Here is a 27,378-nt window from a genome sequence, read left to right as displayed (position 1 = left end):
CTACAAAATTCACCCCTTTCAAGCATACAGGTTTTAGTGTATTCACAGAATTCTGCATCCAAACACAATCTGAGTTTAGAACATCATTGCCCAAAAAGAAACCCTAAACGCACTCCCTGTTATCCCTCATCCCTCAGCTTTATGCATTTACTAACCTACTTTCCGTCTTTATGGATTTGCCTATTTTAGACATGTCATATAAACAAGTCATATAACATATGCTTTTTTGTGACTGACTTCTTTCACGTAGCGTAACATTTTCAAGGTTCATCCACACATCAGTATTTCATTCTTTTTATGGCTGAATATTCCATTGTATGAATATACCACATTTTGTTTATCCATTCATTAGGCAACAGACATGTGGGCTATTTCTACTTTTTGCCTACTGCTAAAAACACCATTTAGAAAAATGTCAATTTTTGTTCTCAGATTTGAGATGCCACCTTTAAAATCTACTAAATTTTTGATATGTACTCTGGTCTATTTTGGGGCTTTCTATTCTGTTTTACTGGCCTATTTGTCTATTTATGTGGTACTACCACAGTTTTAATCGTAGAGGATTTATGGTACAATACATTTCAATGTCCTATAGAGTTACTCAGCTTTCATAGCTTTTCTTCAGTGTTTTCCCACCTACTTTTGGATATCTGTTTTTCCATGTAAACTTTGGTATCAACTCATCTAAAAAAACTTATTAGTAGGCCCGGCACCGTGGCTGATGCCTGTAATCCCAGCACTTTGGGAGGCCGAGGCAGACCAGCCTGACCAACATGGAGAAACTCCATCTCTATTAAAAATACAAAATTAGCTGGATGTGGTGGCAGATGCCTGTAATCCCAGCTACTCGGGAGGCTGAGGCAGGAGAATCGCTTGACGCTTGAACCCGGGAGGCGGAGGTTGGGGTGAGCTGAGATAGTGGTGAGCCGAGATCACGCCATTGCACTCCAGCCTGGGCAACAAGAGTGAATCATAGTCTCAAAAAAAAAAAAAAAAAGAAAAAAAGAAAAAAGAAAAAAAGCTTGTTAGTATCACATTAGGTTTTAAATTAAGTTAGGGAAAATGACGACTTTATAATGTTGAGTCATCCTATGCAAGAATAGAAGCTATCCTTCCATTTATTCAAGAAAGCTTTTGTGTGTTTCAGAAATGTCAAATTACATTTGAAAATGTACTTGTTTTTTAACCACTTTAGGGACTGTGTTGAGTTTTTCAGAACGTGATACCATACAAAATGGATAAAATATACGTCACATTGTCTGCAGAAAAAACACCAATATCTTAAAATGCTAACCTGACTCACACAGTTAAGTAATGTTTTAAAAGCCTGTAGTCTGATTGACCAGTGCCTCTGATGAAGTTTTTATCAATCTCAGCTGTAGAAGGACGCTTTGGGCAGCCAGGAAATGCCAGAGATACAGGATTATTTTCTTTTTTGGATCTTCCTCTCAGTGCTCTCCAGGAAGCCAGATCTTTCCCACCTAAACCATAAAAATTCTTAAGATAAACAGTTTCTCTCTTCTTGAAGAGAGGGAAAGGGAGGCTGATATAACCAGTGGTGTCAGTGATCTGAGATAAAAACTGTCAGAATAAAGTAAAGGAGAAAAAGTAAGCATGTAAGTGTTTGTAGTCAGGACAGAAAGCCCTTGTAATAGATCAGCTGTTGGTTATATTGCAGATAATTGACACGTACACAACCACCCTTTCTACCCTCATACACATACACACAGAGGTGAGAGGATGACAGAAAAAACTTATCAAGACACAGAGAACAAAGAACTCAGAGGTATAGAACAAAGACCCTCAGTAAGCCACCCTAGCTGGAGAAGCTTTACCACGGCCTCCTCTGTAAGTCAAGTCTGGGGTTCTGAGCCAAAAGCATCTCAATACATTAGATTTCTAATTAGTTGTAATATTTAACTATTTAGGACATTTTATCTATGGCTGGTATTCAAGTTATTTTGAGAATACTGTTCACTGCGAGTCCTGGTTTAAGAATCTAAGAAGTCTATATGAAAAAATGCAAATCTGGCTAGGTCCTACTGCCTATTAGTCCCTGGATCAGGGATGGACAGTTTGCATTTCATTTATCTACACCCATAGTGTCTGGAAGAGAGAAAGAAACACTAACTATATGACTGATACTCCAAATAGAGGGTCTGCCTCCAAACCTCACCTGCGGGTCAGGCAGAGTGAAATCTAGGTGAGCTCATTCGTCCTAGACACAAGCTCTGAAGTTGTAGGGTCAAGATACCACCCAGAGAAGCTGACTTCACCTTCTAGACCTGCTCCTAATTTGCAGCGCAACCAAAGACAAACCCTTGCTTTGTCTTGTTTTCCCTTTCGGAGCTATCAGATGAGAATGACAAAGTGTGCCCTACCTCCTTTACTGGCATTTAATAAGAGGAGACAACAAATGTGAAAATGCATTAAAGTGAATTAAAAGTGCGATCTAAATGTAAGAGTGATTCAGTGAATTGTGTTCCAGCATTCTTCAATGTCCTAATGAGGAAGAAAATGAACCATTAGATAGCTTTCCAGCATATTTATCATGGATTTAAAAAGTATCCACTCACTTAGTGACTGAGTCACTCTTCCAACCTCTGTTGTATGCATGTTAGATCATTTTAAAAGGACTGGGAGGCAGGGCACCGTGACTCACCCCTGTAATCCCGGCACTCTGGGGGGCCAAGGTGGGTGGATCATGAGGTCAGGAGATCGAGGCCATCCTGGCTAACACAGTGAAACCCTGTCTCTACTAAAAATACAAAAAATTAGCCAGGCGTGGTGGCGGGCGCCTGTAGTCCCAGCTACTCGGGAGGCTGAGGCAGGAGAATGGCGTGAACCCGGGAGGCGGAGCTTGCAGGGAGCCGAGATCGCGCCACTGCACTCCAGCCTGGGCCACAGAGCGAGACTCCGTCTCAAAAAAAAAAAAAAAAAAAAAAAAATAATAATAATAATAATTAAAAAAAATAAAAGGGCTGGGAAACCTCTGCTCTACTGGCTGAAAAGACTTCCAAGTCCCCATAACTTGGCAAACAGGTTTCGGATTGTGGCCGTCCCACATTGCTGGCAGAGTGGGCTGAGGTTTGAGTCAAAGGAAAAAAGTTATTGGCGCTCTGGAAAAGATTTTGTAGACTCAGAGATGTAGTGTCTGTTATATATAACTAGGGAACCAATATAATTAAGGAAAACCTCACATTTTTGTCTGTGCCTCTTGATGTAAGCATATTTGCTGAGTTCATACCCATGGACAGTAAACATCTTTTGGGTAATTGAATACTTGGAAGTATTTCATGACAAAGAGATTTGTGAAATACTTCTCCTACACAAAACCCCAAGTGAAATCTTATGCAGATAAAATCATTCAGACAATGACCTATGCTGTGACAAAGACCATCACTGCCCACACTGGAAACTATTCCAGCTGTTTCTCTTGGTCTGAATTGGCTTCAGGTAGACACAGCCTAAGATAAAATGGCAATGCTGAGAATATTGGTCTTCTAGGCCCTTGATCTTCTATTTCAAGGCTCTTTTCCAGCCTAGGAGAAATGTCCCTTTTTCTAACCTCTATCAATACTGGAACAGCTCTTCTCTTTTACTGTGAATACATTTGGGGTCAGAGGTCTTTTCCTTTGTATTGTAATTTCAGTCTTCTAAGTATGGAAATAAAAGGCCTTATTTGCTATTAAGTTTGGTCATCAGAAAACAGGTGGGGGCATATTTGGTTTCTCTTGAACCTCACCATTCCTGCTATGGGGCCAGCCCCGAGAAAGAGCTACATTTAGTCATTTAGGAGACTTTAGGGTCATCTGCTATTTGGGATACAAAGGCAGAGAGGAGGGGCTCTCTCTCGCCGCCCTCCAGGGTCTGCTACCTTACCTGGTTGTCCATCCTGGGGCTGCCAGGGGCTTATTACAGGTAGTGCTTGAGACCACACAGACTCTAGTCCAATCCCTGCCAAGGAGCCTGCATCCTTGTGCTCTTTTAGGCCTCCCTAGCTCATCTCTAATCTCTATTTCTGTTTCTTCAAGACTCTTCCAAGGGCCTCAGAGCCCATTTGCATTGTGCTTCTCCTTCCCCAGGGCCACCTGGCCGGTTGCAGCCTCCCCACTCCCCATCCATGCAAACTTCTTCATGGAGGTCACAGGGCTGTTACCCAGCAGTGACGTTATCCACAGGTGCAGTGGCCAGATCTCCTACAGCTTTCGGCCTTCTAGCACCTAGATGCCAAAGTGAAGAGAAGTAAGAGGACCACTTTACGGTGCAAGGCACAGGCAGGGTCTCAGGTGAGAGCAACTGCAGAGAAATTGGGCCTCGCACCAGGGAGATTGGGAATGGGAGCCAGGTCATCAGCAGCCATCAGGCTATGGCTGTGCGCACACATGTGCCTGTGTGGGGCCTTCCTCCCTGAGTGGAACAGGACACCAGAGAAAACTGTTGGCAATAATTCTAGAACTTGGAATACCTAATAGAGACAAAAGAAAAACCTAAACGCCTCCTTTTGGCTAGAAAAACACTACCAATAACACTGTTTGTAGTCTCCCCCGACTTACCACTTATTCTATTAAGTATAAAATATATTAGAATTTGCTTATCAGAAGTGATGTTTGGTAATTCAATCAACTTTCTTAGTGTGCTGCACATATAACAGGGTCTCCTCATGGGCTAATGATTATTTGCTAATAACCTCCATATCTCTACCCACCTTTAGATCCACAGGCGCCTGCCGGCAGCCTCCCCTCTGATGTCTTCGTGATCCTGTTTCTGTTTCAGTGGCAGCGCCAGCTCTCATCCAGCTGGCTCAGTTAGAGACTTAGGTGTGGGGCTACACTCCTGTCTGTGCCCTTCCTGCCCTTTCCTCTCCAAAAACAAGGGCAGTTCAGCCTCCCCACATCTCTGCATCCCGGCTTCTCCAGGCTGACTTCAGACCGCCAGCATCTCTCCCCTGTGTCATTGGAACGCTCGCCAAACTAATGCCGGCTCCCGGTCTTGCCGCCCCTGGAGAGAAAGAATGAGCTTTCTAAAGTGCACATCCCATCATACCACCCTTTGGCTTGTAACTTTTGAATAGTTCCCCTGTTGTTGACAGGATACAGATGAGATTCCTTTCACCATCAAATCCCTACTATTTCTCACAATATAATCTGCTGTTTCACCCATTGAGAGTAACTCATAATGGCCTCTGATGATCCCTTGTTTGATTTCACTCTTTCTTTTTCATGGGCCACACGCACTGCTGAAAATGAGAGGGCTGGTTCCAGTTCAAAGCCTTCAGCTGCGCTGAGCTCCATCTGCAGTCGATTAGCCCTTCTGATCGCATTTTGTTATTCTCCTTGCACCAGAAAAAACAAACAGATGCCTCTCCCACAGTCTATGCCTTCCCCTCAGTGTCAGAGGTTGGCTCCCAGGTGACCCCCTGAGACCTCCTCAGCAGTGGCCTTACCCTCCTAGTTGTCCTGTCTCAACACTGCTTGTGATTTCTAGCCGTTTTTTTCTTTTCTTCTTTCTTTTTTAAATTTTTGAGACAAGGTCCCACTATGTTGCCCAGACTGACCTCGAACCTCTGGGCTCAAGTGATCCTCACGCCTTAGCCTCCCAAGTAAGCTGAGACTACTTGGTGTGCTCCAGCATGCCCAGCTACCAGCTGTTTCTTTCTGATAAACCACCCTGGTGCGCATCTGCCTCCTCTGTTCTGGTGATGATCTTTCAAGGTGCTAGATCCAGCACTTGACACTGAATGCTGCTTCCCAGCTCTTCCCACGTTTGCTTCTGCCCACAGCTTCCATGACCTTCAGTAGGGAACACCTTCAGTATTGTCGGGACCACCTCAGAACTTGGGGGGCGACTCTCAGCAAAATTCCTGTCTGTCTAGGAGCTACAGTGGCACACTCAGGTGTGACTTGGGGGCTTAGCCTACCTCTACGTAATCCACATCAGCCTCTCACCCGAGCCACCCCTAGTAAATATGTAACCTAAGTGAAAGTCATGTGCTTACGGTGGAAACACAGCTCCTTCTCGAACCAGACCACCATCCGTAAGCTCCTGAGTGTAAATCATATTATATTTTTTTATTTTTGGTGTAGGCATTTTAATCTGGCTGTGCATATGTATTTTCTAAACATTCTACAATTTGTACATGTTCCATTTAAAATAAAACAGAATAAGTGATTTTAAAATTTAAAGAGGTGAAAGAAACCGTAAGAAAACAGACGCTTTAAATGAGGTGGTTTCAGCTGGGTGGGGTGGCTCACAGCTGTAATCCTAGCACTTTGGGAGATTGAGTTGGGTGGATAACTTGAGGTCAGGAGTTCGAGACCTGCTTGGCCAACATGGTGAAACCCCCGTCTCTACTAAAATTTAAAAAATTAGCGGTGGCAGGCACCTGTAATCCCAGCTACTCGGGAGGCTGAGACACAAGAATCGCCTGAACCCGGCAGGGGCAGGGGACAGAGGTTGCAGTGAGCTAAGATTGTGCCACTGCACTCCAGCCTGCGTGACAGAGTGAGACTCCATCCCCCCTCCCAAAAAAAAAAAAAGAAAAAAAAAGATGGTTTCAAAAGAAGGCATAGATTTTATAAAAGAGTTAACAATTAAATACATGCCAGAGTACTGTATAAACTTTTGGAGAACAGAAGACATGCAAAAGTACTTCCAGTCTTCAACATGAAATAAGTCCGAGCATTGCTTTGTATGTTTGTTGGCTATTTGTATATTTTCTTGTGTTTTTTTCTGCTTCAGCTTTTAAGTTCCATGGTACATGTGCAGGAAGTGCAGGTTTGTTACATAGGTAAACATGTGCCATGGTGGTCTGTTGCACAGATCAACCCATCACCTAGGTATTAAGCCCAGCATCCATTAGCTGTTCTTGATGTTCTCCCTGCCCCCCACCCCCACTGAGAGGACCCATATGTGTTTTCCCCTCCATGTGTCCATGTGTTCTCATTATTTAGCTTCCACTTATAAGTGAGAACATGTGGTGTTTGGTTTTCTGTTCCTGCATTAGTTTGCTGAAGATAATGGCTTCCAGATCCATCCATTGCAAAGGACTTGATCTAGTTCTCTTTTATGGCTGCATAGCGTTCCATGGTGTATACGTACCACATTTTCCTTATCCAGTCTATCATTGATGGGCATTTGGGTTGATTCCATGTCTTTGTTGTTGTGAATAGTGCTGCCATGAACATACGTTGGAACGTATCTTTATAACAGAATGATTTATATTCTTTTTGGTATATATCCAATAATGGGATGGCTGGGTCAAATGGTATTTCTGCTTCTAGGTCTCTGAGGAATCACCACACTGTCTTCCACAATGGATGAAATAATTTCTAAATGTAAATTTTAAATTTCAAAAAGTGACTGTCTAGATTAGAATGTTGTTTGAATTTCAACATTTGGCTCTCCTGTAAGAACTTCTTCCTAGTCTCTGGGGTTCCCTGGAGGAAGCAAAATAATTTAGCAACGCTGCTAGGTGAGCCATTTGTAGCTGCCTCTCAATTCCTTTGTGTTGTGTAGTAGTTTGGCCTTAGGCCCACGGAGTCCAGGGCTGTCCAATATGGCAGCACCAGCTACATGTGGCTATTTCAAATGTGGCCAGTCTGAATTAAGATATGCTGTAAGCATAAGGTACATACTGGGTTTCGAAGACTTAGTAGCCAAAATGGAAAATATCTCATTAACAATTTTATATTAATCACATGTTGAAATGATTTATTTTTTATTTCTTATTTTTTTAGATGGAGTTTCGCTCTTGTTGCCCAGGCTGGAGTGCAATGGGGCAATCTCGGCTCACTGCAACCTTGGCCTCCTGGGTTCAAGTGATTCTCCTGCCTCAGCCTCCTGACTGGCTGGGATTACAGGTGCCCGCCACCATGCTTGGCTAATTTTTTGTATTTTTAGTAGAGATGAGATTTCATCATTTGGCCAGGCTGGTCTCAAACTCCTGACCTCAGGTGATCCACCTGCCTTAGCCTCCCAAAGTGCTGGGATTACAGGCGTGAGCCACTGCACCCAGCCTGAAATGATGTTTTGGATATACTGAGTTAGATAAAATAGATTATTACAATTAATTTTCTTTTTACATTTTAAACCATGGCTACTAGAAAATTTAAAACTACACATGTTGCCTGCTTTATATGACTATTAAATAGTGCGGGACCAATCCTAAGATACTGTAGGCTCAACTGTGTCTTAATATGCCTTCCAAAGGTTTGCAGTATGTGCTGCGTATAACTCCCTTCCCCAACCTTGTCAATGCCTATATTAGTAATTAGAAGTCTTGATAATAAATCCCAAATTCCATTTCACAATGTCCGCAGACAGAGATGGAGCAAGTATATAAATTGAGCCCCTGGGGGAACCACAGATATTCCAGAGTCCGAGTAGTGGCTGAGTTAGTACAGCTTTCTTTTTTCTCTTCTCACACTTCTTTTGAAGGGGTAGACAGGGATAAAACGTTACAGAATTCCTCATAAAACCGCACACCGTCACTATCCATTCACAAGCATGACCCCATTCCAACAAACAGCAATACTAAAAAAGCGAACCTAGTTGGCTGCCATCCATCAATCACTGAGAATTTGGTTATCCCTTCAGAGGGCTAAACATAGGATATTTCACTGTCATCAAGTCTGGAAGAATATTTATGCTACACTTGGACTTATGCCCAGTGACTGGGTATTAACAAAGTCATTAATCTGGATAGTGTTTTCAAGTCCAGCATCAGTGAAAATCCTGTTTGTTTAAACTGAGATTATCTTAGTTCACTGTGCTCATTACCTCCTATTAGTTTGAGAAAATACGCTTGAAATTCTCATTTATAAAATATTCTTGTTCCAGAAAAACAACTTTCAAGAAGGCATGATGTTTGCCTTGATAATAATTGATTATTTTTCAGAAGAGAACTTAAGTCAGGACCTAAATAATGAATAGAGTATAGCTCATGAGCCTATAGTTACGGCTTTAATCTTTGGTTAATTTCACGAGGAGAAAAAACTTTGTTCGAGAGTCATATGATTGCACAGGAACTTTCAGTTACTTGGGCTTTTGGAGGCCCTCCCTTGCGCTTCTCTCCAGAGATTTAAAGCAGTTCTAAACACATCTGCAGAGAATGATAGCAGCTCTGGGCTGTGAACTGCTTTCTTCCCTTCATGGCTCTAGTCTGATTTGGACCCACCTCATAATCCTGACCATGATTTCACTGGAAAGACACCAACCTTTCCAGTAAAAGGAGCAATGACGGCTTTTCATTTCTCTTTATGTAAGAAGCAAGATTGTAAGGATGAGTTGAATATAATTTCAGGCCAATGCAACCTTCTGGTATTGAGAAAAATACGAATTGATGGCTCATCTGAGAATAGTGACTTGTGAATTTACAGCTGCTGAAGTGGAATCTTACTGGCTGTTGTTAGCATTAGTTTATCTAGCTGGCCTTCCCCTGACAAAGAGGGAAAAATGAACTGCACATTATAAAATCAGATATATGTAAGTGTTTTTCAAGGTGAATCTCCATTATCCTTTTCTATCCTTAGCCTTTACCTTGTGTGGAAGGCAGAATTTTCTAGTAATGATCTAGGAAATATCTCATCCTCCTAATGTGTGCTGTTTATGAACATGATAAGATCTTGGTCCCATGACTGTGTTCTGCCTAAGGTACAATTTTCTTTTCTTTCTTTTTTTTTTTTTTTTAATTTGAGACGGGTTTTTTTGTTTGTTTGTTTCTGTTTTTGAGTCGGAGTTTCAGTCTTGTCACCCAGGCTAGAGTGCAATGGCATGATCTTGGCTCACTGCAACTTCCACCTCCCGGGTTCAAGTGATTCTCCTGCCTCAGCCTCCCAAGTAGCTGGGATTACAGGCATGCACCACCACGCCTGGCTAGGTTTTGTATTTTTAGTAGACAGGGTTTTGCCATATTGGTCAGGCTGGTCTCAAACTCTTGACCTCAGGTGATCCACCTGCCTCGGCCTCTCAAAGGGCTGGGATTATAGGCGTGAGCCCCCATACCTGGCCAGTACAGTCAATTTTCAAAAAGGAAAACTATTCAGGTGGGTCTGATCTATTCAAATAAATCTTGAAATGCAGAGAACTTTCTCAGTCTGGTGGCAGAAGAGGGCAGCCAAATGGGAAATCAGAGATTAGAAGCATGAGAGGCATTGTTGGCTTGAAGAGGGAGAGAGGGCCAATCCATGAGGAATGTTGGCGACGTCCGAAAGTTAAGAGTGCCCCCCAGTTTTCAAAGGGAATTTTTCCAGTTTTTGCCCATTCAGTATGATATTGGCTGTGGGTTTGTCATAAATAGCTCTTACTATTTTGAGGTACGTTCCATCAATACCGAATTTATTGAGCGTTTTTAGCATGAAGGGCTGTTGAATTTTGTCAAAAGCCTTTTCTGCATCTATTGAGATAATCATGTGGTTCTTGTCTTTGGTTCTGTTTATATGCTGGATTATGTTTTTTGATTTGCGAATGTTGAACCAGCCTTGCATCCCAGGGATGGACATGGATGCAGCTGGAAACCATCATTCTTAGCAAACTATCACAAGAACAGAAAACCAAACACCGCATGTTCTCACTCATAGGTGGGAACTGAACAATGAGATCACTTGGACTCAGGAAGGGGAACATCACACACAGGGGCCTATCATGGGGAGGGGGTAGGGGGGAGGGATTGCATTGGGAGTTATACCTGATGTAAATGAGGAGTTGATGGGTGCAGCACACCAACATGGCACAAGTATACATATGTAACAAACCTGCACGTTATGCACATGTACCCTACAACTTAAAGTATAATAATAATAAATAAATTAAAAAAAAAAAAAAGAGTGCCCCCCAGCTGCCATCCAGCAAGAAAACAAGGACTTCAGACCTGCAGCTACTAGGACCTGGATTCTGCCAATAATCGGAAAGATTGTGGATGCAGGCAATAGCCCCGACACCATGATTTTGGCTTTGAGAGACCCTGAGCAGAGAACCCTAAGCTAAGACCATGTGCACTTGTGACCTACAGAACTCTGAGATCATAAATGGGTATTATTTTTAGCTGCTAAGTTTATGGCAATTTGTTGTGCAGCCCAAGAAAATGGATACATCTTGGTAATTTGTTGGATTCCATAGCTTTTCTTTGTTGTGGTTCCTAAATCCACTGAGTTTACAAGCTGTGTGGCCTTAGGTGTCTTACTTGTCCTTGAGCCTATAAAACTTGCCTCACTGAGTTTTTATGAAGATTAAATGAGATCCACATAAAGTGTTTACTGCAGAACCCCGCACTCAGCAGGATCTCAATCAAGTTCCCTCTCTGCTTGAATATTTACGTAGTCCCCAATGTCCACCTAAATACAGAGCTCCTGCACATTTTTGCAGTTCCAGGCACACCATACGTGCTCCCAAATGGATTCTATACACAAATAGTCTTTTTAAGCTCAAATTCATCCAGTATTTGCATTGGGAAATGAACATATGAAAAAGATGGATACAGAATTGTGTTTGTCCTCAAACTGCCCAGAAGTTTGTAGGACAGAATTACGTAAACAAAGAAGTGTAATGCAATGTCTTCTACACTAGTATATACCAACTGCTGAGGCCACAGCACCTTTCCACTGTGTCCAGAAAGTGAAGTCACTTACTCAAGTAGACATGAGGAGCGAAAGCACTGAGGTGGCACTGAGTCTGCAGTGATTAGGGGCTGGAAGGACTCTGATCCGAAGGGGAACCAAGGGCGCCTGAGTGAGGTATGATGGAAGGTGGAACTGAGACCTTAGGCTGAGGATGGACTGCACTCCATGCCAGCCTCCATGCTAACGGGTTTGTGCTTCATGCTTTTGGCTCTGGGGAGCTCTCAGGTTTTCTGGTGGTACAGTAACCTGATTGAATCTGTGTGCTAAAAAGGAAACACTGGTTGTGATGGAGGTACTGTGTAGGATGCATTGCAGGGGAAGAGATGAGTGGAACAGAAGCAGGAGGCTAGTGTAGTGATAGGCTTTAACTTACAAGGAAAATACACAAAAATCTACTAAGACTCTTCATAGTGAGGTCCTGACATTCTAATATCTTAGTTTAATATCATTTATAAAATAAATATCTGCCGTGATGGACAGCAAAACAAGGACTTCTTGTACAAGTGGGGCATGGTGTGGGTTAGCTGCTGTCCAAGCTGTCTAGAACACGAAGGGTGGAAGCAGAGGGCCATGGCCTGAGCCCCCCGAATTAAAAGCTATGGTCTCGATTGTGGCAGAAACGTGGGGCTGGAACAGCACCTTCCCAGGCTGGCTTGAGTGGGTGGGAGTGGACTCCCTTCTAACTGGGAAACTAATTCTCATGCCTGAGAGGAAGGAGGAAAAGACACTTCGTTCTGAATTAACACTCGAACTCTTTTTCTCATAGAAATGTTATAAATAGTGGTTGGCTACAAGACTGGCTTCTCTGATGAGCAGCAAGGTGCCTGAAATCCAGTCCATTTTTAACTGTTAATTTTATCTTCTGGATATTTCACTAACAACCAGACTTACGCAATATGACCTTTTTGTAAAGTGGAAATTGATTATCTGTGGTTGAGAGTTTATAATCATGTTGGTTCATCAGATAATAAGTTTAGGATTGCATTGAGAATTTAACATGTTGCTGTAAGGAACTAGACCAGAAGACATCACCCAGCATACTGACTTGGAAACACTTCCTATTTTATAATGAACCACAGCTGTGTTTTTATTTTTATTTTTTAATCAGAATAAACTTTATTTGTGGATTCAAGATTTTAAAAAGTGATTTTATACTTTAAAGTGTGCAATAAATTTCGATACATCAATCTTGATACATATATTTACCATATCAGAAGATTTTAAAAAGTCAAACAGTTTGTAATCAAAATGAATTGTGTTTAACTTGATACTTATATGGAATAACTTCAGTATTATAAATAAAAACCTAAAATAAACACCATTTAAATTTAAGTTCTGATGAAATGTATTTGTAATACAATTTTATGTTACAATTTTTTAATTAGAGATTGTAGGTTAAAGTTATATGCTTATAATTTCTAGAAACACATGATGTCCTTGCTTTATGAAAATGATCCTACTGACTGTCCAGCAGTAGAATGCATTTGAGACACTTTTCTATATGGGATAACGGCCTGTGTTGCTTGATACACATTCCTTCCGGACCATGAGCCCCCAGTGGGAGACGAAGGGGATGACGGTCTGCAGCTGGGGACTGGTGGCAGTGAGTCTGGTCTCATTAACACCGTGTTCTATGAGTCACAGAATCATCCAAATGAGTATCAGCCAGTTAAAAAGAAAGCTTTGTATTTTCTCATGCTTAGATACTTCACAAACATAATATTTAAATAATTGCAGCAAAATCCTTTTTAAACAAAAATAATTTTCACATTCCATTTTACATAATGAGGACATTTCCAAAATGCATTGGCCCACATTACTATTACTTTGCTGATACGAAGAAAATGAATTATGATGGTAAGATCCATATACAGATATACACATGTGTATCTATATTTATTTATATATTTAATATCAGATATGCTCCTACTTCCTTGTCTCTTAGAAGTCACTTTACTTTTAAATGATTCTTTGGGAGTGTGGTCAATTTGCACACCTGACTTGACACAATCTGACGGTCAGCACAAAGCACCTTCTGATTGTATAACACTTTACAAAGTACTTTTTGCTTTCTCATCTGTCTGGAACTTATGACAATCTGGCATGACATTGAGGGTGGGCATGATTATTCTCATTTGACAGACGAAGAAATATGAATCCAGAGAGGTTAAGTAAGCTGCTTCAGTTCACATGGCTGGTAAGAGATCAAACCAGGACTATACCTGGCGCTCATCTTTGACTGCTGGTTGACAATGGTGAAGACAAAACGCAGGGTACGTTAATCTGTGAATTGCTTCCCCTAAACCATGCTGATGATGCGGTGTTTGGAAAGCAGAAAGTGCTTTTGCTACTGTCGTATTTCAGATTTCTATCAGGTGCTAATGAGTACTCATGATGTTATACCCCAACAAACTTAAACCAAGAACCAAGGTACTTTTTACAGTTCTCACAGGGTGTATATATATATATATTTAAGAAGATTCACAACATATATTTACAATTATTCCTAAATCACCAAGATACCATACTGGGAAATAGGTTTAATCTTTTTAAGAGCATTTTCTATATAATCATTCCAATATAAGGATGAAACAATGTAAGTATGAAATATAAATACAGTCTTGGCATACTTTATCTTTGCAGGTGTGCTGGAACCTGGAACACTTTCCCTTTTGCCTTATTCTGCTTACCCCTACTTTTGATTGTTTTACAAATTCATCGACACATCTGCAAATTCCTTGAGGATCAGGACTCAGCTTCTCTGAAGCTGACAGCTCTTCCCCCAGAGCACAGCACAGCGCTATGCACGCGGCATTCAATAAATATCTGATGAATACATGCACATGGTCTTTATGTACTTGAGTTTGGTTAAAGGAAGATCCGAACTGTAGCATTTTGCCTAGAGAGTTCTGGATTTGTAATAAAAACATTGTCTTCATTGTAAACAGTATTTTTAAAAGGCATAAGAAATAGTAACACATTTAATGCAAATGATGCATTATAACAACTCTTTGGTTACTTTAAACAAATCATTTGGTTTTTTTTACTAGAGTGATACTAAAAATATAAAAAGGCGACTACAGAAATTAGCTTAATCTGTAAACATAATAAACCCTGTAAACATACATTTACTACATAATTGTACAAGTGTAAAGAATGTCTAGTAAAGGCAAGTGCTATCCACTTCATTTAGTTCTTCAAGGCATACTTGGAAATACTGCTCTGTGGATCTTTAATGTTTGAAGAAGGAATTCTTCTAACTACACTAAAATGAAAAAGTGATGACCATGCCAATGGTCAAGAGGATATGCAGGCAAGAGAAAAAGGCTTTAATACTTTTTACCCATTGCAAATATGGATTTGCTTCACATGTCTTATGAACCACCTGTTTAGTAAAAACTGCATATTAACAAAAGCCAAATACTTTGAAAGTGAAGAAGTAAACAGTTTTTCTGTGAGTTGGCTGGAAATATAGGTAACACACTTTCCAAGGTTTTTTTCCAAAAATCTAGGCAGTAAGGTGCGTAAGGCAGGTGTACAAAATAATAAATAGCTGCAAGTAGCACTAAATATATTGTAGTTTACTCAATAGTAAAGTATTTCTTTTTTCAAATTTCAGTTTTCCATCTCAAAATGCATCAAACTTTTCACACATGACACTTATCACAAATATTTCACAGTTATCATCTCAGTAGTTTAAGAAAAAACTGCCTGGCAGATACTATACAAGAGGTAAATGTTAAGGACAAAATTCACTAAGTCATACAGGACTTATATCCTATTGCGTGAACTCTAAAGCCAGGCGTGGTGGTACCTGGCTTTAGGCAGGCACTTAACTCTAAGGACAGAATGAAACAACTGTGTAAATGCAACACATTATTTAAAAGTGATTGAAAATAAGTTGTCATATATTTCTTCAAATGCTTTTTATATGATTTTCTTCAAGATCTGGGAAGAATCAGTGGCCACGTTTTAGTAGTTCCCTGGAAAATTTTAAGTCAAGATTTTGGTTATAAAACTATGGCAGTGAAAACACTATAGATCGTTATTTGTGATCTAATCAACTCCATCAAAGCCCTGTGTGTTTTCAATTGCCATCTGAAGTTTATCCCATAATTCTTCAAATGATTCATAAGGTGGCAGGTCCAGGCGATTAAAACTGGAAGAAGAGAGAGGAACTGGTTATGAAAGACACTGAAAAAGCAGGTACCACTGAAAGACACTGAAATAGCGGCAAACAGAGCAACGCTGCTATTCATGATGAGTATGTGCCACCACCACCAAAATACGTCTTTTCACCAGGGGTAGAAGTAAGATGTAGGACTGGGTTCTGGACATGGATACTCTGCATGACTCCTTGTGGAGTCCTGCCCCCACCACATCTTCCAAATGTCTGAGTTCCTCTGCCATTTCAACCTCCAAAATGGAATGTTCTAGCCCCTCTTGGGACAGCCCATCACTCAGCACTCAGTTTAGATGGATCTCTTTGATCTTCAGCTACCTGGACTTCAAGCCCGGGCTGACTTGGTAACAAAACACACGTTTGTTGGGTTAGTGTCACCAACTCCTCCTTACCCCTAATCCATACCTGCCACCGACATAACACAGAGGAGACTAGCCCTGCTGTAGCTAGACTAACAGTCAGAGGAACCTCACTCTCTGAGTGATAGGCTTCGTTCTATCAAGGTCCAAACAACTGCTTACCAGGTATGAGCTCTTGGCAGCTTTTCAGGAGTACCCCACTGTTCAACTGTAAATGACTGTGGTCCGTTTGAACCTATAAGGAAGAATTTATTTGGTTTCATTTACTCTCTACAGGGATCTTCAGGCATATGGAAACTTTTTCTAGTGTAGAACCTACACACACAGGGAACTAATCTGGTTTGTTTATTTATTTATATTTTAGAGATCGGGTATCCCTCTGTCACCCAGGCTGGAGTGCAAGGGTATGATTCAAGCTCACTATAGCCTCAAGCTCCTGCGCTCAAATGATCCTCTTGCTTTAGCCTCCTGAGTAGTCAGGACTACAGGTGTGCACCACCACGCCTGGCTAACTTTAAAAAAAATTCACTTTGTAGAGATGAGGGTCTCACTATGTTGCCCAGGCTGGTCTTGAACTCCTGGCCACAAGCCATTCACTCTGTCACCCAGGCTGAAGTACAATGGCATGATCTCGGCTCACTGCAACCTCCGCCTCCTAGGTGCAAATGATTCTTGTGCCTCAGCCTCCCAAGTAGCTGGGATTCCAGGTGCGTGCCACCACACCCAGCTAATTTTTGTATTTTTAGTAGACACGGGGTTTCACCATGTTGGCCAGGCTGGTCTTGAACGCCTGACCTCAGGTGATCTGCCTGCTTCGGCCTCCCAAAATGTTGGGATTACAGGCATGAGCTACTGCACCTAGCCAACTTAACATACTTTTTATTGGCTATCTAATATTGTAATTTTAACATTTTGAAACAACTTATTTCTATAAATACATAAGAATTTGACTTTATATTCTAACACAAACAACTCTGGCTCTATGTGTGGCATATCTGCCCCAAATTTCAAACAGTGCATGAAATCAGTAGATGGTTATAGGGCTGGGTTACATAAAAGAGGGAAGAGAGGCCAGAGACGGAAAGGGGCATTTGTTTGCCCTGCCTTTATTTTTCACTACCAACTGGTTAAGGCAGAGAAGAGAGAGGAAGGGGAATCAGGTGAAACCACGAAAAAGAAAGAGGCTATGAAGTCCAATTAGGCAAAGAATGACTGAATTGGTCAGTGGCAAAGCTAACCACTTTTGAGTGGTTACTCTAGGTAAAGAAGTAGCAGCTGCTTGATCAGTTCTGCAAACACACATTAATGAGGCTTGGCAAGCTGACCAGATTTGCCATGAAGAAAGGGTTTAGCTATCCCATCAGATGGTCAGCTTCTATTTGCACAACAAATTCAGCTTAGCGATTTCCTAGGCAGCAGTCCCGACTTCTAATCCCCAGGACAATCCTAATCTTACTCGTTGTTCTGAGTAGGGTTCCCACTTCAGCTACATCCTTTCTAAAAGATTTATTCTTGGATTCTTGGTATCCTTAAAAGCAAGTAAATATCATTCCAATAAACAGAATATGAATCAATGTGAGAAAAGTTGCTGCAATCTACATCAGAAACGGCACTTTTAAACAAAACACACCTCCAGTTTTGTACATCAACTGAAAAATAATTTGATAGAATACACAGAATCTTACTTTACTGAAAACTGCATTAACTATTCTAAAAATCAAGAGATATGGGCACTCTTCTCCCCAGTCCCGGTGCTCCCCCCAGGAAATGAAAAATAGTAGCCTAACGAGATTCTCTACCCCTATCTTAAAAGGCAAAAAAAAAAAAAAAAAAAAAAAAAAGATTTCATGATCAAATAAGTTTGGGAAACAATGCTTTTGTTTTCTTCTAACAGTAAAGGTTCTACACAAGTCCTGAAGAAATCCATTTAACTTTGTTTAGTCCAGCATTTCCCTAAAGGTATTCAACTTGAATACACTTAGTGACATTCTGTGAAACTTCAAATGCTATCCTGAACTATCACATGAGAAGTAATGCTTTTTCATTTTTTTGAGACAGGGTCTCAGTCTGTCACCCAGGCTGAACTACAGTGGTGCAATCTCGGCTCACTGCAACCTCCGCCTCCCGGGTTCAAGCAATTCTCCTGCCTCAGCCTCCCGAGTAGCTGGGACTACAGGTGCACACCACCAAGCTCAGCTAATATTTGTATTTTTGGGTAGAGATGGGGTTTCACTGTGTTGGCCAGGCTCGTCTTGAACTCCTGACCTCAAGTGATCTGCCTGCCTCGGCCTCCCAAAGTGCTAGGATTACAGGTGTGAGCCACCCCTCCCGGCCAAGGTAATGCTTTTTCTGTAACTGACGCACACGGGGCATAGAATCTGAAGTTAAAGAAGGGAAAGTGACTCAAGTCATTTGATGTTTCCAGTTTTCCCCTTTATTATCTGATTCGAAGGTGCAAATATATTTTAGCCTACTCTAGTGTCTCTAATGATATCACTTTCAAAATCTTAATTCTTTTTAAAATTAAGCTAAATGTTAGTAAATGATGGAAGCGTGAGGATTCATCAGCCATGAAAAAGACAATAGGCATCACTCCATTTTTTTTAATGATCTATGGAAAATCCTTACCATATAGTTCAGCAAATCCATTCATAGGCACCCGAGATGTGCCAGTGACAAACTGAAGTAATCTTATTCTTTTTTCTGAATCCATCATTAAAACAGCCTGAATAAGATAAAAACATCATTTAGGGAACAGCACTGGGAAAAAGGTAAACAAATTATCCTGAAACATAAGCTATCAGAATTTAGCTAGAATAGTAACAATCCCTTACTAGATGTGGATGTTTCTTTTAGTTAAATTTTTATTTATGGGTGGGTTATAAAGTTCTTGAAAACTTTATTTGTAAGGCTACATGGCAACTTTTTAGAATGGGATTATAACCTAATGAAGTAACAAAATTTCTCTTGAGATATGACTCATGACTTTTAAAACTTATATGCTGGGCGCAGTGGCTCATGCCTATAATCCCAGCACTTTGGGAGGCTGAGGTGGGCGGATCACTTGAGGTCAGGAGTTTGAGACCAGCCTGGCCAATATGGTGAAACCCGTCTCTACTAAAAATACAAAAAAATTAACCAGGCATGGTGGTGCATGCTTGTAATCCCAGCTACTCGGGAAGCTGAGGCAAGAGAATTGCTTGAACATGGGAGGCGGAGGTGGCAGTGAGCTGAGATAGCACCATTGCACTCCAGCCTGGAAGACAGAGCGAGACTCCATCTCAAAAAACACATTATATTAATATTATTGAATGGCATACACATTTCTCTATGAGACATTTTAAAAGAGCCACTCAGGAGTCCCTAGGAATACCCTGTAGGTTATTACAAGTTCTTTCAGAGTCCCTACTTTAGTAGAAAACTAAGTGCCTGTCTCAGCCTGTCATTCCACTTACTACCTTCTGAACATTTTACTTACCTAGTAATGGTTATAGACCCAGAAGGTGCATGTATACGGTACAAAATCAAAGATCATTTTTGCTGGTCTCTATATTTTTCTGTGTCAGTTAAATGTAATCCACCAGTATAGTTAATCAAGAGTTGACTTAAATATGATTCAATCTATCAAAAAGTAATTTACGAAAATAGAAGTTTCAAATTACCTTCCAAAACCACTGTATAACCTGATGATTTGCACTGTAGCCATTTTTATACTTTGTATGTTCCCTCCAGTCATTCACATCGACATCTCCCAGTCCACACATAAGAAGCTACGTAAGAAATGTCAAATTATAAACAAGGAAAATAATAGGTTCAAAATTTTCTGTTTCAACATAAAATGTTATGTCTTACCTCTAGTTCATTTTCATCAAAAATTTTGATGAGATCCTGTGGTATTAGTTCAAAGAATCCCTAGAAAAAAGATGTATTTAAAAACCTGACGGGCAGGGCCAATGGCCTTTCCTATGCTTCAGCTTCCGGGTGCCACTGGAGGAATCCCACAGACACACAAGTTTCTACCGCTACACAATCACGGGCTCTTCACTGAGATCTCAATATTGGCCAGAAAATGTACATGTGCACAGTCTGTTCTCTCATTTATTCCTGAAAGTGGCTATTTTAAAAACTTCCTGTGGCCAGGTGCGGTGGCTTATGCCTGTAATCCCAGCACTTTGGGAGGCTGAGGTGGGCGGACTGCTTGACTCAAGGAATTTGAGACTAGCCTGGGAAACATGGTGAAACACCGTCTCCACAAAAAAATACAAAAATTAGCCAGGCATGGTGGTGTAAACCTGTAGTCCCAGCTACTGGGGAGGCTGAGGTATTCCAGTCTTGGCGACAAAGTGAGATCCTGTCTCAAAACAACAAGAACAACAACAAAAAACAAATTTGCCATCCTTCTCAAGCCTCCACATCACCCCTTCTCTACCGTAGGTAAGTGTAAGTTCTATTTGAGGGAAAACAGAGGCAATTATGCATGATGGAACTCCCTCAAGCTTCTGCATCCCTGTGTCCCAACCATCACCAACACCCATCATGGCCTCCTTCCCGCCGCAGTGGAAGACAGAAGTGCCACCTCTTCTTTCAGGCTAGGCCTGCACCTGTGCTTCACCTGCTCCGCAGGGAGGTCATCTCACTAGATCTCTTTCTCTTTATTGGCTCACTCTGTATGCATTTGAATTTGCTCAAGTCATATCTACCTTTAAAGCAAACAAACAAACAAAAAAACAAAAACAAAACTAATGACCCTCTTTTTCCCTTCACAGGCAAGTTCTTGACAGTGTTATGCACTTAGCATATCCATTCACTCACCTCCCATCTAACACTCAACCCACTGCAATCGGACTTCTATACTACAGCTTCCTTGAAATTGTTCTGGAAAAAGTCAAAGACGGCTTTGCAGCTATATCTAATAAACACATTCAATTCCTTATCATATTTGACTTCTTTGCAGTATGATATGATTAAAACCATCTTTGCTATTGAAACTCTCTCTGCTCTTGATATCTTTCTGTCTGCCTTTGTTATTTTCCTTATTTCCTTTACAGTCTCCTGTTTTTTGTTTTTTTTTCTTTTTTCTCCCATGCCCTAACCTGTCCATTCATAAACCATCCATTCAAAACAACAGTTAAGATGCTGGTGTTCCCAGTTCTCTCTCCACATGTCAGGCCATCCACTTTCACTGCCCTTTCACATTTTCCATCGTATCAAGTTCGCAGCTTCACTATACGTAGGCAAATGAGCCCCAAATCCATACATCTCTATCCTTGAAGTCTCCCTTTCTGAATGCCATTCAAATGCACATGAAGCTCTGACCACCACCACTATCTTCATTCCCTTCCCATTCCTGTCTCAACTCCCTCACCATTCCCTTAATTCCTTACCATTTCTCACCAAGATTATGTAGCCCTTTCCCAACTCTGCTGGGAAGTCTCTGCTGCTAGTCTTGCTCTCCTCTAACTCGCTCTACATGGCACTTCCAGAATGATCTAAAACATAAATTGAATCTTGGTGTCTTACTGGTTAATAGCCTTTAATGCTACCTTCCTTCCCCCTCACTGAAATTCAGAGAAAACTCCAAACTCTACCGCTTCACACACAGGCCCTGTATAAGCTGGTCTGTTAGCTCTGCAGGCTGACTGTTTCCGTCTTGCATTCTCTCACCCAGCATACTCAACTGCCTGTGGGTACAGCCTACCTTACTGCCAGACTTCACATACGCTGCTCCTGCTAGAACTGCATTTCCCTCTTCTCCATGGTTGGCCAATCCCTCTAGTCCTTCTTTGTCCCTTCCTTTGCCCCTCCCTGGTTTGCACTCTTCTCTGCTCACCTAGCACTTTATGCTTGCCTCTGTTCTTTTCTCTCTTTACATCATACATCCCTTAAGAGCAGGACTTATGTCTTTTGGCCTCGTACAGCACCATACACATAGTACTCAATACGGAATTTATGAAAAAGTATGTGATCACACACACACACACACACACACACACACACACACGCACACACTCTTTAGAGACAAGGTTTCACTCTGTAGCCCAGACTGGAGTGCAGTGGTGCCATCATAGCTCATAGCTCACTGTAGCCTCGACTTCCAAGGCTCAAGTGATTCTCTAGCCTCAGCCTCCCAAGTAGCTGTGACCATACGCACATGCCATGACACCAAGCTCTTTTTTTTTTTTTTTTTTTTCTGAGACTAAGTCTCGCTCCATTGTCCAGGCTGGAGTGCAGTGGCGTGATCTCAGCTCAGTGCAACCTCTGCCTCTCGGGTTCAAGCAATTCCCCTGCCTCAGCCTCCCGAGTAGCTGGGACTGCAGGTGCACGCCACCACGTCCGACTAATTTCTTTGTATTTTTAGTAGAGATGGGGTTTCACCATGTTGGCCAGACTGGTCTCAAACTCCTGACCTGAGGCAATCCACCAGAACTCGGCCTCCCAAAGTGCTGGGATTACAGGCATGAGCCACCGTGCCCAGCCTAATTTTAAATTTTTTATAGAGATAAGGTCTCCCTATATTGTCCATGCTGGTCTCAAACTCTGGGCTCAAGCAGTCCTCCCACCTCATCCTCCTCAAGTGTTGGGATTATAGGCATAAACCACCACGCCCAGCCAGATACTTATTTAACAGAAGATTGTAAATTATCTTAAGAAATGAGTGCTCTGACAATCTGTCTACCAATTGGGGAAATTTTAAGTAACTTACTAATTTATATTCTGAATAAAATATAGCCACAAAGAAAGGCAGCTATATGTTTTCACATGTAAATATCCCCAATAAATATCTGGTAAAAGAAGAAAGTAGGTCGAGTGCGGTGGCTTATGCCTATAATCCCAGCACTTTGGGAGGCCAAGGCGGGTGGATCACTTGAGGTCCGGAGTTCGAGATCAGTTTGACCAACATGGTGAAACCCTGTGTGTACTAAAAATACAAAAATTAGCTGGGCGTGGTGGCGGGCACCTGTAATCCCAGCTACTCGGGAGGCTGAGGCAGGAGAATCGCTTGAAGCTGGGAGGTACAGGTTGCAGTGAGCCGAGATCAGGCCGCTGCATTTCAATCTGGGTGACAGAGTGAGACTCTGTCTCAAAAAAAAAAAAAAAAGAAGTAAGTAAGTCACAAAACAAAATGTCTAAGGTGATCCTATTTAGAAAAACAGACAATATGTTATACTACGCCTAAAGCACTCTCGTTCTTTTGCTGTCCTAAGGTGAAAGGAATGGAATAGGGAAAAGGCTTGGGGGAAAGGGGACCTGTCAATGTTTATTGTCTAGACTTCTTGAATGACTGAATGAAATATTTAGTTAATATAAAAATATAATTTAGAATGATTTCACAAAACAAGCCATACACTTATTTTTCTCAGAAGTGATGAGGCCCAATATTTGAAACTTATGGGTCCAGCACACCAACATGGCACATGTATACATATGTAACAAACCTGCACATTGTGCACATGTACCCTAGAACTTAAAGTATAATAATTAAAAAAAGAAACTTATGGGTTATACTATGAAATTACGGAAGAGCAAATAAAAGAAAACGAATACCTCTTTAAAAGCAGCCATTTGCTTCTGGATTCGGTTTACAAATCGCCATTGTATTACAAGACTAAAAAGAAACAACATTTCATTTTCACATGAACCAAGACAAAATTCTGAGTCACAATTATTCTAGTTAGAAACAAAAACTAAAGGCTAGCTGAGCCCAGTGCAAAGGCTGAATATGAGTGCTCGCTACTGCATTGACATAGAGAAAAAGAACACTGAGATTCTGGCCAAGGGGACAGAGAAAGATGGTAAGCGGAGTCTTTTTGGAGTAAAGTACAAACTTATATCCCATAAAATAATTATTAGCAAAATACTTACTAAATATATTCCTTTTTGTTCTTATTGGTGACAACTATTTCTGATCCACCATTTTTCAGCTCATGTTGGTGTGTCTAAAATTAAACACAATAACTTGATATGTTATTTTACTGAGAAAAATTTTAAAAGTATACATATTGTAGTTATACAAGAAACCTGGTGTTTTAAATTAAGTCCAGTCACAAGTTAAAAGCTAAGAAAACTTAAAATATTAGTTTTACTAAAATAAATATAGAATGAGTCAAATGTTAAAGAAAGCACAAATTCTTGCTGAGAGACAGTTTTTGTTACTGGAAAATAAATGTAAAAACAGAGCCTAGGAATGTATTCAGTGTACATATTAACATCGAAACATTTGTTTCACAATTTATGTGCCATTTTAACTGATCAAAATTAACAAACCTGTCCGAAAAGTTCTTCATCTATGATAAACCTGAGGTCCAATTCTGTTGGGTCATTTTCAAGAATCCATCTTAGGGAATTGTAATATTCACTATCCTAGATGGGAAAAATTACGTATTTAAAATTTGTACATATAACACACCTGAAATTGCAAAAAAACAATATGTAGAGGGGCTGAGTAATTGGGTAAAAGATGAGAGGTCAGATGGACATCCTTTACTTACACACATAAACAAAAATGTATGTGTGTATGTGTGTGTATTACAAAAAGAGATGGATGGTAAGGGCAAGAGTAAAAATGCACCAGTCAATCAATCAATCAAGTGGTGCCTACTGAAAAGTTCAGAATCTATGTTTATGTGGAAGCAGTGGAGGTACAGATTGTATCATCCAGTTAAAGGAATGAATACAGAAGTTTTCAGATAAAACCTAACTTTTGGCTTTGGATATCCAGGAGCACTTAGCACATTCCTCATATGCCTACGTGACTATAATGTTTTATTTTTATTTTTTAATTTAATTTTTTTTTTTTTTTTTTTGAGACAGGGTCTTGCTCTGTCCCTCAGGTTGGAATGCAGTGGGGTGATTGTGGCTCACTGCAGCCTCGACCTCCTTGGCTCAAGTGATTGTCCTACTTCAGCCTCCTGAGTAGCCGGGACTACAGGCATGCACCACGACACCCGGCTAATTTTTGTATTTTTTGTAGAGACAGGCTATCACCATGTTGGCCAGGCTGGTCTCAAACTCTTGACCTCAAGTTCCACATGCCTCAGCCTACCAAAGTGCTGGGATTACAGTTGCGCACCCCTGTGTCCGGCACTGTGTGTGAAATGTTTAAGTAGCTATGAGGAGGCCATTGTTTATACCCAGCCCGAGTTAAAGAAAAATCTCTAAATAAATATAGAAGCTCAATGAACCAACTCAAATAACCGTGCAATCTTACGATTTATAAAGAAGCACACTATTTGTGCTGTTAATATGTAATAAGAAAATAAAAAATGAACTTGGTACTAAGGAAGATGTCCTAGAATTCATGTGTACACACATCGTGTGAGGCTATTCAGCAGCACAGGAAACAACATGGCTACAGTCAGGGGTTTAATCCTTGGGCTTCTGTTTTTTTCTAGGAGCCTAACCATAACGCTTTGCCTTTCGACTGCCATTTAAAAAATATACACCATATGGTCGGGCGCAGTGGCTCACGCCTGTAATCCCAGCACTTTGGGAGGCCAAGGCGGGTGGATCATGGGGTCAAAAGATGGAGACCATCCTGGCAAACACGAAACCCCATCTCTACTAAAAATACAAAAATTAGCTGGGCGAGGTGACGCGCACCCATAGTCCCAGCTACTCGGGAGGCTGAGGCAGAGAATTGCTTGAACCTGGGAAGCGGAGGTTGCAGTGAGCCGAGATCACGCCACTGCACTCCAGCTTGGCAACACAGCGAGACTCTGTCTCAAAAAAAAAAAAAAAAATATATATATATATATATATATATACACACACACACACATGCAAATTCATCATAAAAGATCGTAATGCAAATACTGATTCCAAAGACACATAACTTGTACAACCTATTGAAGTATTTAGTGGGATGTTTACTGTTATCTATAACTTACTCTGAAATGCATGAAGAAACTAAGATAGGCTGATGGATAGACAGACAAGTATGTGATACAGTAAATCTAGAAAAAACCAATTGTGAGTAGTGGATATACAAGTGTGCGGGGTAAAATACTTCCATCTTTATTAAACGTTAGAAAATTTTCCTAATAAAATGTTGAGGAAAAAGTTAATTTGTATTTTGAAACATAATATATTAATTTCCATGTCATTAAAAGCAAATTCCTCAAAATGCTCAAGTTACTTATTAAATTATACTTTGTCTAAACTATAAGTGAAAAAGACATACCACAGATTCCATATCATGAAGGGTTATTGGTTTGTGAAGCATCATCTTGTAAAATGGGCGGATGAAAAAACCTTGCAAAAAACCAAATACATTTAGGATGATTACCAAGTGAAAGACAACAGGTAATTACATTGTAAAAGTTTATACTTAATACTAACCATCCAACAGTTTGCCATGATACACTGCCATTCCAGCTACCCGACCAATAAACTTGAAGTAAGATAGGTGATCTTCATTACACAATCCAGAGTTTGGATTTATCTGTAGGGTATAATTGTCCCTGTAAAGACAACCCCATTTAAATACTTCATTTGAAACACTTGAATATGACAAATAATTATAAATAATCTTCCTCTTTTAAGAGTTGTTTACTACTGTTAGAACCACATTCCTCCACTGAATTTAATGGTTTTAAAAATAGTAATTTCTGTCAAAAAGTGGAAATAACCCAAATGTCCTTGGCAGATGAATGCATAAACAAAGTTTTGTTTGTTTGTTTTCGAGATGGAGTCTTGCTCTGTTCCCCAGGCTGGAGTGCAACGACATGGTCTCAGCTCACTGCAACCTCCGCCTCCCAGGTTCAAGTGATTTCCCTGTCTCAGCCTCCCAAGTAGCTGGGATTAGAGGTGCCCACCACCACGCCTGGTTAATTTTTGTATTTTTAGTAGAGACAGGGTTTCACTATGTTGGCCAGGCTTGTCTTGAACTCCTGGCCTTGTGATCCACTTGCCTCGGCCTCCCAAAGTGCTAGGATTACAGGCGTGAGCCACCGCGCCTGGCCTAAACAAAGCATTATATGCAAAAATAATGGAATATTATTCAGCCTTAAAAAGGAAGGACATTCTGATACATGCTACAACATGGATGAACCCTGAAGACATCATGCCAAGTGAAATGAGCTGGTCACAAAAAGACAAATATTGAATGATTCCACTTATGTGAGGTACCCAGAGGAGTCAAATTTACAGGGACAGAAAGCAGAATGGTGGCTGCCAGGGAATGGGGAGCAAGTGCTTACTGGGTACGGAGTTTCATTTT

The 27,378-nt window shown here is 40.9% G+C and overlaps 1 protein-coding gene across 3 annotated transcripts in view; it reads right to left on the bottom strand.

Annotated features, from left to right (window-relative positions):
- Positions 1-12,541: 12,541 nt before the first annotated feature.
- LOC105493093 (NEDD4 E3 ubiquitin protein ligase) overlaps positions 12,542-27,378 on the bottom strand; it is a 167,428-nt gene continuing 152,591 nt past the window's right edge. Inside the window, exons 16-25 of one of the 3 annotated variants that reach the window (XM_071066806.1) lie at positions 26,499-26,620; positions 26,341-26,411; positions 24,426-24,521; positions 24,024-24,097; positions 23,706-23,766; positions 20,013-20,072; positions 19,823-19,930; positions 18,789-18,885; positions 16,323-16,395; positions 12,542-15,777 (exon numbers count right to left, since the gene is read on the bottom strand). In XM_071066806.1, coding sequence (XP_070922907.1) covers positions 15,675-15,777; positions 16,323-16,395; positions 18,789-18,885; positions 19,823-19,930; positions 20,013-20,072; positions 23,706-23,766; positions 24,024-24,097; positions 24,426-24,521; positions 26,341-26,411; positions 26,499-26,620 — 865 coding nt within the window. In that variant the 3' untranslated portion in view covers positions 12,542-15,674. The remainder of the gene's footprint in view (positions 15,778-16,322; positions 16,396-18,788; positions 18,886-19,822; positions 19,931-20,012; positions 20,073-23,705; positions 23,767-24,023; positions 24,098-24,425; positions 24,522-26,340; positions 26,412-26,498; positions 26,621-27,378) is intronic. The other 2 variants (XM_071066807.1, XM_071066808.1) reach the window with 2 other exon arrangements.

This window comes from Macaca nemestrina, chromosome 7, assembly GCF_043159975.1.
Source record: "Macaca nemestrina isolate mMacNem1 chromosome 7, mMacNem.hap1, whole genome shotgun sequence".
NCBI lineage: Eukaryota > Metazoa > Chordata > Mammalia > Primates > Cercopithecidae > Macaca > Macaca nemestrina.
The sequence above is the reverse complement of the archived record's forward strand: the minus strand, read 5'-3'. Positions and strand labels throughout refer to the sequence as shown.